Raw genomic sequence first — 12,673 nt, 5'->3', positions numbered from 1 at the left:
TCTTCGTTACCATTGGTAAGAATCAAGCCCCCAGAACCGCGGAGAATGAAGCCTCAGAAGCCTGGCGGCTAAATCTAATATTGCAGGACTTCTGCATGTAGGACGCTACTGCGCATGCTTCTATCATCTGAAACGCTAGTGCGCCTGCTCTATTAGCTCCAAAATTGGAGCCAATCCAGTAAGCAGAGGTACTGCTGGGTGCTTCATGCGCTTGTGAGAAACCTTCATTGAAATGAATAGGTGGGGGCGGGGCAGTCCTCCCTCTAGATATATTATACTCTATGGTAAGAATATGATGAGTTCGACAGACAGCGCCGCCTACTGTCAAAATGTCAATTGTGAAACAACAATACATTGCCGTAGAAAAAACATGAACACATTTAGAATTAAAATATATTCATGAATAATGTGCATAATACGTAAAATATGAAGTACGTGCATCTGTTATACATGATGCATTCATAACCGAGAACAATTTCCATCCAGTGCGGGACGTGTTTCGGTTTCCGCGGCAGTGTTGCCATGTCTGCTTATTATAAGCGACTTTGGGCTTGTTTTTCTGTAAAGTTTCTTGTAAATATTGGTAGTTGCAGGTTGCGTTTTTTTGGACTTGTTCCTAATGTGTAGTTGCTTATTTGGGCTTATTCCAAATTGGAACAATTAGGAATTGGAATTTCCAATTCATATTTAAACCAGTGGTTCTCAAATATGTTCATGTCATGATGGACCCCCAAATGTAATATGTATTTGTCCCCTAACCCCCCATCTGAAATGTTTTGTGCCAGATTTGTGTTGTTATTCCACATTTCCAAGATTTTTGAAAATAGCAGATCTACAAGCTCACAACACGTTGCATCGTGACGCGTTGTGAGCTTGTAGATCGGCTATTTTCAAATAGCTGATGTACAGGGCTAAAGTGTTCATGCTTTGGGCTTGTTTTTATAGACCTGGTTGCTTGTTTATCTCACAGAATCTGGCAACACTGTTTCGCGGACGTATTTGATGGTTGCACACAGAGGACATAAGGAGGAGCTGGGCGGTTGAGGGACGAGAGTCGGTTGGTTTGTTTCCGGGGAGGTAGCTGTTGCTGGACGGACAGGAGCCAGATGTGGAGGAAGTGACGTCGGACGCCGGTTTGACAGGACTGTCAGAGAGCGAACGCTAAGTCGGAAACTTTCATGGACTGTGGCTTGGCCGTGTATTGAAAACAGACTATTATATTCTAATTTGGTAGACAGGACTTGTACTATAGAGGAGGAGGGCAGTGTGAAAGCTGTTTATGGCTACGGCCAGGGGGGGATTGGAGGGGGGGGCAAAAGCTGGAAGTAAACGAGCTGCTCCAGAAGAAGGAGAGTTAAGTGGAGGGAAAATGAGGAAAACTGAGAGCGCCGAGTTTAAAGTTATGTACAAACTGAAGGAGCAACAAGGAAAGGGGGGGTTCAGAGCAGTCAATCCGCTAAAAATTGCGGAATCACTAAAAGGAGTTGGTGAAGTGGAGGCAAAAATCCTAGCTAATGGAATGCTTATGGTGATATGTAAGACTGCAGAAACAAAAAAGAAAGCCGATGCGGTTAAAAAGATAGCTGGGCAAAGCGTGGAAGTGTATATCTCAAACAGAGTGGAGGGAGCTAAAGGAGTTATTTATGGTGTTTGTGCTGACATAACTGAGGAAGAAATGAAGGAGCAAATAAGGGGAGGAGAAGTGAAAGAAGTGAAGAGATTCAAAGCACGGAATGGTGGTAATCCAGACGCTCCAGTACTGATAACTTTTGAAGGTGATAGTCTGCCGCCCAGAGTGTTTTTTGGATGCTTGTCATTTCAAGTGAAAAAATATGAGAGGCCACCGCTTAGATGCTTTCAATGTCAAAGATTTGGGCATGTTGCTGCGGCATGCCGCGGCAGTAAAAGATGTACAAAATGTGGGGGGGATCATGATCTGTTGGAATGCGACGTGACTGAGTCAAAGTGTTGCAATTGTGGGGGCTCTCATATGGCATCTTTCCGGGGATGCCGTCACGCTGAAAAGGCAAAGCAGGTCCAGGAGGTTAAAGAGCAGCATAAGATTACGTATGCAGAGGCTCTAAAGAAAATAGACGGAAGAAGAGACAGTGGTTCCGTGTATGTTAGTTCTCACTCTCAGATGGCCGCAGTAGCCCCACGTTCCCCACGCCCTCCTCCTGTGCCAGCTGATTCAATTGTGGTGAAAAAAGAAAGTTTATTGGCATTCATGGTTGATGTGATGTACGTTGCTACTATTAACAGGGATAAGATCCAAATGAAAAACAAGTCTGACATAATGAAGGTGGTGGCTGAGGCAGCAGAAAGGTTCTTGGGAATGGGAGCCTGTGACCCAGTAGAGTTGCATGCGTATATGGCACGCAACAAAGGAAAAAACCCTAAGCAGCAGGAGAAAGGGGTAGAGGAAATTGAGGTTGATCAATCGGAGAACGATGATGATTAAGTTAATTATCATGTTTTGTTTGTTGCAATGGAATGCAAGGAGCTTAATTGCAAATGGACAAGAACTCAAGAAATTTGTTGATATTGGTGAGGACAAGCCTGCCCTGATATGTGTGCAAGAGACATGGTTAAAGCCATGCCTAGACTTTGTAATACCAGAGTATGACTGTATAAGAGAAGATCGTAAAGAAGGGACAGGAGGGGGATGTGCAATATTTGTTCGGGCAGGGGTGCAATACCAACGGGTGGCACTTACAACCACTATGGAGTGTATGGCAGTAAGGGTGTGGGGGGAGCAAGGTAGGATGAATGTTGTTAATTTATATAACCCGTGTGTCCAGCTTAATGTGGATGAGTTGGAAAAAGTTGTAAATGAGGTGGGGACGCCAGTGTTATGGGTGGGGGATTTTAATGCGCATAACCCACTGTGGGGGAGCAAAGACAGAGATAAGAATGGGGAAGTGGTAGAGGAACTAATGGATAGGTGTGGGTTGGTGTGTATGAATGATGGGAGGCCAACTAGGTTTGATATTAGAACAGGGAGGGTATCATGCATTGATTTAACCATAGCATCTCCAGAGTTAGCAGGGAAAGGGGAGTGGGAAACCATTGAAGAGAATACAATAGGGAGTGATCACTTCCCGATAGTGGTGGGATTTGGCCAGGCCTTATTAGTGGAGGAAGACAAGAGGCCAAGGCCACTAAATTATAACAAAGCTAAATGGGAGGAATTTGCTGAGGGGTGTAGAGAGGGACTGGACAGTGTTAAAGGGGAAGGCACAATAGAAGAGTGGAATAATAGTCTGTGTGAGATGATAAGGGATAATGTGAACCAATGCATTCCTAGGAAAAAAGCGGTAAAACGTAAGAGTGTACCATGGTGGAATAAAGGGTGTGATGAGGCAGTGAGGGAAAGAAATAGAGCATTTAAGGTGCTAAGAAAGTATCCAGGGCAGGAAAATGCTATAGAGTACAAGCGGTTGAGAGCAGTGGCCAGGAGAGTCATAAAAAACTCTAAGAGAGAGTGTTGGAGGGGATTCTGTGGAAGGCTGGGGGAGGACACATCAGTAGCGGAGGTGTGGGCAGTGATCCGGCGAATGGCGGGGGTGGTTAAGGGAAGAAGCGTCCCTGTGCTAGAAGAAGGAGGAGTGATTGCTACAAGTGATATGCAAAAAGCCAGTATGTGTGTGAAAAAGTTTCAGGAAGTACATAGTGGGGTGAATATTGGGGAGGAGGGTATAAGGATGAGGAACGAGGTAATAAGAGAGCAAATGTACAAACTTGAGGTGAGCCAGGATAACACTGACCCTAGTAATATTTACTTTACATTGGATGAGTTACGCAGAGCAATACAAAGAGGGGGTAAAACAGCCCCAGGGAAAGATGGCCTAGGATATGAGGTGTATAAAAAATTGGATGATGTAGTATTGGAAGAGATACTAGCACTCATAAATTCAGTGTGGGAGGAAGGCGTTATCCCGGTGGCATGGAGACATGCTGTTGTCATCCCCATCCTAAAACCAGGAAAGGAAGCCACAAAGCCAGGGTCATATAGGCCAATAGCACTCACGGTTGTTCTATGTAAAATAATGGAGAGGATGGTGACAGACCGCCTGACATATAAATTAGAGAAGCAGGGTTGGTTCACGCCAATTCAGAGTGGGTTTAGAATAGGGAGGGGTACTATGGATTCTGTGCTGGCACTAGACCTGGACATAAAAAAAGCTAAGGCCAACAAGGAAGGAGTGGTAGCCGTTTTTCTGGACATTGAGAAAGCTTATGACATGCTGTGGAAAGAGGGGTTGGGGGTTAAGCTGTATAATGCTGGAGTGCGAGGGCGGATGCTAAATTGGATCAGGGCGTTCCTGCAAAACAGGACCATACAGGTCAGAGTTGGGGGAGCGTTTTCGGAAATAGTGGGGATAGATAATGGTACCCCGCAGGGGAGTGTTATTAGCCCAGTGCTATTTAACGTAATGATCAATGATATGTTCCAAGAGGTGGGGGCAGGGTTTGGGCTGTCATTATTCGCTGACGATGGGGCAATTTGGAAGAGAGGGGGGAATATTAAGTTTTTAACAGGGAAAATACAAGGGGCACTGGACAAAGTGGTAGGCTGGGCTGAGAAGTGGGGGTTTAAAATATCAGTGGAAAAGTCCAAGTTTGTGATATTCACTAATAAAAGAAAGACAGGAAACCTGGGGCTTTCTATGTATGGCAAGCCACTAGAGAGAGTAAAGGAGTTCAAATTCTTAGGAGTAATTTTTGAAGAGAGAGTAACGTGGAGAAAGCACATAGAGAAAACTGTGAGGAAATGTGAAAAGATTATAAATGTGTTGCGATGCCTTGCTGGGAGAGAGTGGGGAGCAGATAGAGAGACACAGTTAATGATTTACAGAGCCATGATCCGTTCAGCCATAGACTATGGGTGCCTGGCATATGGGGCTGCAGCTAAAACTAACCTGGCGAAACTGGATAGAGTGCAGGCAAAGGCACTGAGAGTGTGCAGCGGGGCTTTTTGCTCAACGCCAATCCCAGCCTTGCTGGTGGAGATGGGAGAGACGCCACTTAGATTAAGAAGAAAGAAGCTAGCCTTGCATTATATAGCCAAACTAAATGGGCATGAAAAAGTCCACCCAGGCAGGCAGTTGCTGAAGGAGTGCTGGGAATGGGGAGGTGGGGAAAGCGGGAGCTTTGTGTACAAAATAAGAGTGGAGGAGGAGGAGCTGGGATTGAGTGGGGTGCGGGGGGGCACGGCGGTGGTGTGGCCTGCAGTTCCTCCATGGCTGCTACCAAATGTGGAGGTGGACTTCATGATATCTGAGAGAATGAAGGAGAAGGGGAGAGGAGAACCAGAGGATTTGGTGCAGGAGAGGATGCGGGAGAAATGGGAAGGCCACGTACAGGTGTACACAGATGGGTCCATGGACCCAATTAGTAAAAAGGTGGGGTTCGCAGTACACATTCCCTCCCTGCGGATCACCCAAAGCAGAAGGCTGTCAAATGGGGGCTCAGTTTTTACAGCGGAAGTAGTGGCCCTAGTATGGGCGGTAAATTGGGTTGAAGAGGTGAGGCCGCAGCAGGTAATTATATGCTCGGACTCGGCGGCGGCGCTGATGGCTCTGCAGGGGGGGAGGTCACGGGTTAGGCCGGATCTTATCTGTGAACTGCTAACTGCACTCTATAGAGCAGAACGGGCTGGAAGCAGAGTGGGGTTCATGTGGGTGCCAGCACATGTGGGGGTGGAGGGAAACGAGGCTGCGGATTTGGCTGCCAAAGAGGCCCTGAGGAGGGAGGAGGTGGATGTGGGCATAGCCTTGGGGATCTCAGAGTACCGCAGTAGGATAAAGGAGGAGATAACCAGGAGGTGGCAGAAGGAATGGGAGGGGGAAGAAAGGGGAAGGTTCTATTATAACATACAAAATAGTGTTAGGGGAGGGAACGGCACTCTGGGGAACAATAGAAGGGAACAGGTCATAATGACAAGGTTGAGGCTTGGACACTGTGGGCTAGCAGGCGGACTGGCTCGAATTGGGAAACATGAAGATGGACTGTGTGAATGTGGAAATGAGGAAACTGTACAGCATGTGCTTATGGAATGTGCCAAATATGAACTGGAGAGGAGTGTGCTGTTCACTGCAGTACTTGATACAGGGATGGCGTGCATATCACTGAGGAATATACTAAAACCAGAGGAAAAACAAAGTGCAGTGGTGAAAGCGGTTATGGAGTTCCTTGTGGACACAGGCATGCACCATAAGGTGTAGGGCCACAGCTTAAAAAATGAGCAGTACCTAACACGAACAGTGTGAGGCAGCAATACGCCGACGGGCGTCTAGACTGCCGGAAACCCAAAAGAAGAAGAAGAAGAAGACATAAGGAGGAAAAGCGTCCCTTCATAACCGGGGAGGATGACAGTCCTTTCTTTTGTAAATACTTACTAGTTTAGCGTTCAATATCTGTTTGTCACAACAGCCATATCACTGTAAGGAACACACCGCTGCAGGTGTTATAGTACCAGGTGAGATAATGGAAAAGCTAAAGAGATGTACAGCTAATAAGCTAGGCAGCAAGCGACGTTTTTAGTAGCCATGTTCCACCTCTATTAGTCACAGTGCACTGTGTACAGTCTGGATGGATGCTGACCATCTAAATGCTATGCAGTGGTAGAAAGTCATTATTAAAGTACATTTACTCAAGTACTGTACTTAAGTACAATTTTGAGGTATTTTTTACTTGAGTATTTCCAAATTTCTGTACTTTTATTTCTACTCCACTCCACTACAATTATTTGAAAACATAAATGACTAGTTACTTGTAGATTTTGATTATTATTATAAAACATAACCATTTTAGCCCTATATGCATTTCGGCCATTTGAAAATAGCAGATCTACAAGCTCACAATGCATCGCGAGCTTGTATCTTCAAAAGATTTTATACTTGGAAATGGGACATTCTGCAAAATAAGTACTATGTACTTTTACTCAAGTACATTTTGAATCCCAAACCTTTACTTGTAACTGAGTATTTCCTACATTGCAGTATTGATACTTGAGTACTTCTTCCATCACTGCATATCAATGCTATGTATGTGGCTCTGGACAGCGCTGTATGACACAATATACCTTTAAATTGAAGCCTTCTTAAATTAACTAATGTTCATTACTTACCCTTATAGTTTCAACCATGGCTGCGAGCGTGAGTCTTGACTTAGATCCCATCTTCCTGAAGGGACTCAGTTATCTGCACTCAAAGAGCAAAGACTCTGCTGAGAAACTCAAAGCGCTGCTGGATGATTCCATGGCCAGAGGCAGCGATTCATCTTATCGCTCCTCACTGAAGGTAAGGCGTTCATCTAACAAAAAGGTCAGATAGAGATTAGACTCCATATACCAACCATACCATCAACTCTGTGATGATATGCTTCGCTCAAGTGTCATTGGGCAATGTCTGGAAAAGAGGGATGCAAGTGGGCACCTCAGTGTTAAATTGGCTATTTTTCCCCCAAAAAATTAAGAATAAATGTATGCTTTGGAAAATGGTCAGAAATATTGTAAAGTATACATGATGAACATGCATGGTACTGTACAGTGGTATGTCATTATCAGACGTAAATTTACCCTTCAAATTGTTTATGTCCAAAATGACTGGCTATTCACAGGTATCGTAGTAATTGTAGAAATATTAGGCCTTAAATATCATTACAAAAATGTGTATTTGGCCCCCCATTTAGAAAAAAAGGAAATAAATGTAAATATAAAAAATAAAAGGTGCCCAGAGTTCTCAATCTCAGGTGCCCACTCCTCTCCTTACCAAAAAGTCAGTCTAAAATGTAAACAGAGTCTCCAGATTGTTGTAACTCATATGTGTGTCTTTAGGATATCGAAGTGTCCAAGAGTTCTGTGTCAAAGCTCAGCCTAAGTAAACAGGACTCCAAGTCTTCGTCCAGCTCCTCCTCTTCCTCTGGCAGCAGCAGTAGCAGCAAGTCCAGCAACTCAGAGAAAGTAAAGAAGGAGGCAGAGAAAAGACCTGCTGAAAAGGTACCAGGTGTATGTTATCCTCACACTCTCTGATAGTAATTATTGTGTTTTCAGGTCTGGATACACATTTTATCCAATCAGGTGAGAGAACTGACACAGGTTCAAGGTTCAAGGCTGTAACTTGTTACATCTTGTTGTGTACATTAAGAGTAAAAGAGTAACATTTTTGTTCGGCTTCATTCAGACAATGCAGCAGCATAGGTAATGATAATAATAACAACAGTAAAGTAAGATTTTAAAACAAAGAATAAAGAGAGAGAGTGAAAAACAAAATCAAAAGAATTTAGGGGAAAAAAGGATAGTGAAATTGGAAGTGATGACACAGAGAAATGAGCTGCCAAAGTGGCGTTGGAATGCCTTAAAATTGAAGCTGATACTCTCTCCTGATTGGATGAAGTTGGCGACACACCTGAAAATGTATTTGCTGTTTATTAAAGAGCTGGAGAGACACAAACACATCAGAATATAGAGCTTCAACTTTTTCACTCACACAAAAACACACACCAAAAAAAATCACTTTCATTGAGTTTAACTACTGTTGTAAATAAATTGTATTAATGCTCCCCATGTGCCAATATTGTTTGATCAGTAATTTTAGGGAATACATTCATGATGTTATTAAACATGATTAATGAAATAAGCCTAATGTATGTCTTGCACAGCGGTGTGCACACCAAAATTAACTGATTCAATTGAAAACTGTGACACAAATGTAATTTATTTTCTTCAAAGGTCAGGGTAGATCTGGCCGAGGTCGACCCTCCAAAGAAGCCTCGTCTGGAGAAACAGGAGAGCCGCTCTTCACCGATCACCGTTCAAACAAGCAAAGACCTCATCCTGCCAAACATACACGATTATGATGAGACCAATGCTGATGACTTTGCCATGGAAATGGGCCTAGCTTGTGTGGTTTGCAGGTAAGTGTCAATAATTGAATTAATGTAGCTAAAGATGCACTTTATAAGGTACTTGTAAGACATTAAATTTGTATTAGTTGAAAAACTGTGTGTAATATTGGCTTTGCTCTGTGAACTTGCACAATCTAGTAGTGTCATTCCACAGTAGAATACAAAAGGATAGGTATTGATCATTCATACTTTTCCATTCACATGCAACATAAAAACTCATATTTAACCTGTCACTGTAGTTGTTGTTTTTGTTTTGTAGTTCCATAGAAAAACTAGCTAGGATCATAGGAATATTGTCTGTGCACTAATGTTCTTACCGTGACTTACTAATAGTGTCTTGTGTGTGTAGTGGTGGTGTCTTAAGAAAATAAGTTTATTTTACATACTTGTTTTTAATTCAGACAGATGACAGTATCTATGGGGAACCAGCTTGTTGAATGCCAGGAGTGCCATAACTTGTACCATCAGGAATGTCACAAACCTCCAGTGTCGGACAAAGATGTCAACGACCCACGGCTGGTTTGGTACTGTGCCCGCTGCACGAGGCAAATGAAACGCATGGTAAGGAAAGGATTATTCCCTTCCTCCCATAAGCCAAATAACTATACTCAAATTTCTGCCTCCTCTGTCCTTGAGCATTGCGGTGTTACAGTGAAATTGATGACCTGCTGAAATATATGACCATCTTGTGGACTCAATGTCCGAAAGTAAATCACTGCTGTGATTTACAGCAGTGACAGTATACTAGGTTATACTCTGTTAATAAACAAACGGCAGTCATTTACTAAGGACATTGATGGTATGTGAAGTCCACAAGAATCACAAGTTGGTCACATATTTTGGCAGGTCATCAATTTCTCAATAACACCGCCATGCTGGAGGAGGTGAGGAGACAGAAAGTATTGGAATTTGGCTATAAGTATTGTACTCATTCATACATGCATTTGCTGTTCTTTATGTCATTGGAGACATTGTTTACTTATGTACGTATCTGGTATTGTTAACTCTCTCAGTGCCAGGCCCCGAGTTATCCCGAGTTTTAGGGTTATACCCTCAGTGCCAGAACGAGAAATCCCGAGTTTAAAAAAACCTTTCTTTTTTTTTTTTTTTGAAAAAAATATTCAGAACCCAAGATATCATTATCTGAAGATTTGCAGCTCCATCCACTCTTTGTTTAACCTATAACTGAAAAAGGCTGTATCTCGCTTCCTAAGCACTTTTTTTTTTCTTTGAAAAAAAGAAAGAAAAAAGTTGGCAAAGTTCGCAATATTTTTTTTATTTCATTGGCACTGAAAGAGTTAATAGCTTATTTTACTTTCTTATTTTCTTATACTTTACTCGATAGTGTTACTATGCTCCACCGGTTAAAATTCAATTGATACTGTATCTTGATTCTGTATCTTGATTTTGACTTGTGCACCAGGCACAGAAGGCCCAGAAACCTCCTCAGAAGCCAGCCCCAGCAGCTGTATCGGTGGCCCCTGTTGTTAAAGACACACTGGTGAAGAAACCAGAGCTGAAACTCAAGCCAGACACAACCAGTACCTTCCAGGCTTTCAAAAGAACTGAGGTGAAGGTATGTAGAACAATGAGACAATTCTTGGAATTATATTTCTTCCTTTACATTATAGCAGCCTTTGGTATCCGTTTGTGTCTTTCATTTTGCCTTGTTTAAACATTAAATTATTAAATGATGATGATGATGCCAACTGACAGTGGCCAAATTTATTTACACCTCCCATTAAAAGTAGAATGGGATTTTTGCATCTTGACAACTTGTTTCTCATGTCTTAAAACGTCTACATTGGGGTTGTGTGCACATTAACTGTTCTACTCTGTCCAGGCATCCACCACAACATCAGCCAGTGCCATCAGCAGCAGTAGTTCCACCTCCTCTGGCAGTGGTCTCACTGGCTGGGCCGCCTTTGGAGCCAAGACCAACCCCTCCGTCTCCTCCAGCTCCAAACTGGGCTCCTCAGGTGCTGGCAGTGGCCAGAAACCTGTAGGACTGTCTGGGCTAGCGGGCACCAAGTCAGGTCTAGGATCAAACCAGGTGCCACTGAAGCCCCCTCCGCCATTGACACTGGGTAAGCAAGCTCTAAACCGCTCATCCAGTGGGGACGGCCCGGGGAAGTCGTCTGCCACGGGATCATCTGGGGCTGGATCCCCCAGCAGCAGCAGCATGGGAGGGAATGGGGGATCCGGTGGGGGGAGCAACAACGGGGGAGGAAATGGGAACAATGGAAATGGGTCAAAGGGCGTCACAGGTGACAAGGCTCCCACGTCCCAGGAGTCACAGCTCAACGCCATGAAGCGGCTGCAGATGGTGAAGAAGAAAGCAGCGCAGAAAAAACTGAAGAAATGAGAACAGAAACTGATTTAATGAGAGGGGGATGAAGATGGGGAGAGTAGACATAAGTCAGTGGACAGAAAGAATGGGCCAAGTTGTTGGAAGAAATGTGAGGGAACGGAAAATGAATATGCATATAGGCAGTGAATGGATGTTAATGTCAGAGCATTGTGTTTTATATTAAGAGATCATTGTCATGTGGAGCAACACCATCCTAACAGCTCATTTATGCTTCAGTGAAAAAATGCCGCTTGGCAAAAAAATCTGATTCTGATAGAATGTGCTTCAAGTAGGGCACGGTCATTTTTCAGTTTGACATATTATGGAAGTACAGATTATAATATTTCCAATTATGTGGCATATATTGAAATCTGGAAATATTTGAAGAAAATGTATTTATTTGTATGTTGTTAATCCTCGAATCAAGAAACTAAGTCAAAGCCTGACAAAATGTGATGTTATCTCATATCTCTCATAGCAGTAACTAACCTTTCTGATCCTAAAACTGCTGCTTTGATCATATTTGCCTACATGTGGAACATTCTATCAGACCCTGTCTCATATAGAAGAAATTGTCATAATTTCAATTTAAAATGTAATTTGTCACACATCGCCTTTTTACCAAAGCATAATTTAGGCTTAATTAAATACTTGAACATTGCTATGTTTAATAATGCTGCTGAAGTCTGTGTGCCTCGTTCTGTCCCAAGCAAATCTAATGTGTAATCCTGACTGTAATACTTTTTATTGACCAACTCCATAAAAATATTTTGTTCTTATAAAGTAGTGATGATAACTGACTGCTTGGAACGGCATCTTGTTTAATTTTTTTTAAAGATAGTTTGTTGGCATTGTCTGCTTTATTCAGATAGGAGAGTGTAGAGAGACAGGAAACAAAATATTTTGATATGGGGGCCGACAGCCAAATACATATACATTTTGGGGATCCTTGACATGAAAAGGTTTGAGAACCACTGATATAGCAACAGCCTAACAGTTTTTCAGAAAACTGTTAGGATTTAGGAGACATTTCTCGGCCTCAAGACCTCTACGCACTGTACGATATTTGACCCGATTTGGCTCTCGGGATATTTTTGGGTGATCGCCGAGAAAACCACCGATCTCAGTCCAGATCGGGCGTTCCTCGGCGAGGTGTTGATCGCGCAGTGTGTAAGGTACTCCGAGAAGAAACACCCCGATAAATTGCGGTCGGCGAGCGGTTCCCGATTTTTACTTTTCTAGCATGTTGGATATTTGGGTTTGTCGAATCCGATGAGAGCCGTGCTACAGCCAATGAGAGCACATTACAGCCATTCACCGGTCCGTGGCTAGTCCTCCCGCATAGAACCGCAATATTACCGTACAGACAGTCCAGTCCTGTATTTGATAAACAGATTGATAGAGTGAGCAAGC

The 12,673-nt window shown here is 43.2% G+C and overlaps 1 protein-coding gene across 1 annotated transcript; it reads left to right on the top strand.

The window, feature by feature from the left end:
* Positions 1-6,345: 6,345 nt before the first annotated feature.
* On the top strand, positions 6,346-12,060 carry ints12 (integrator complex subunit 12). The gene is made up of 7 exons (XM_080449015.1): positions 6,346-6,481; positions 7,141-7,304; positions 7,841-8,002; positions 8,735-8,919; positions 9,312-9,471; positions 10,334-10,486; positions 10,754-12,060. The coding sequence occupies exons 2-7, from the start codon at positions 7,149-7,151 to the stop codon at positions 11,273-11,275; spliced, it is 1,338 nt and encodes a 445-aa protein (XP_080305141.1). The 5' UTR covers positions 6,346-6,481; positions 7,141-7,148; the 3' UTR covers positions 11,276-12,060.
* Positions 12,061-12,673: the final 613 nt, after the last annotated feature.

Source organism: Gymnoscopelus braueri, assembly GCF_963280865.1.
Source record: "Gymnoscopelus braueri genome assembly, chromosome: 2".
Classification (NCBI taxonomy): Eukaryota; Metazoa; Chordata; class Actinopteri; order Myctophiformes; family Myctophidae; genus Gymnoscopelus; species Gymnoscopelus braueri.
This window is presented reverse-complemented; position numbering and strand designations above follow the sequence as displayed.

Excerpts from the sequence above, each read along its gene's own strand:
- ints12 (XM_080449015.1), top strand. The coding sequence starts at position 7,149 with ATGGCTGCGAGCGTGAGTCTTGACTTAGATCCCATCTTCCTGAAGGGA. Across the intron at positions 7,305-7,840 it reads CTTATCGCTCCTCACTGAAG|GATATCGAAGTGTCCAAGAG; the intron begins GTAAGGCGTTCA and ends GTGTGTCTTTAG. Across the intron at positions 8,003-8,734 it reads AGAAAAGACCTGCTGAAAAG|GTCAGGGTAGATCTGGCCGA; the intron begins GTACCAGGTGTA and ends TTTTCTTCAAAG.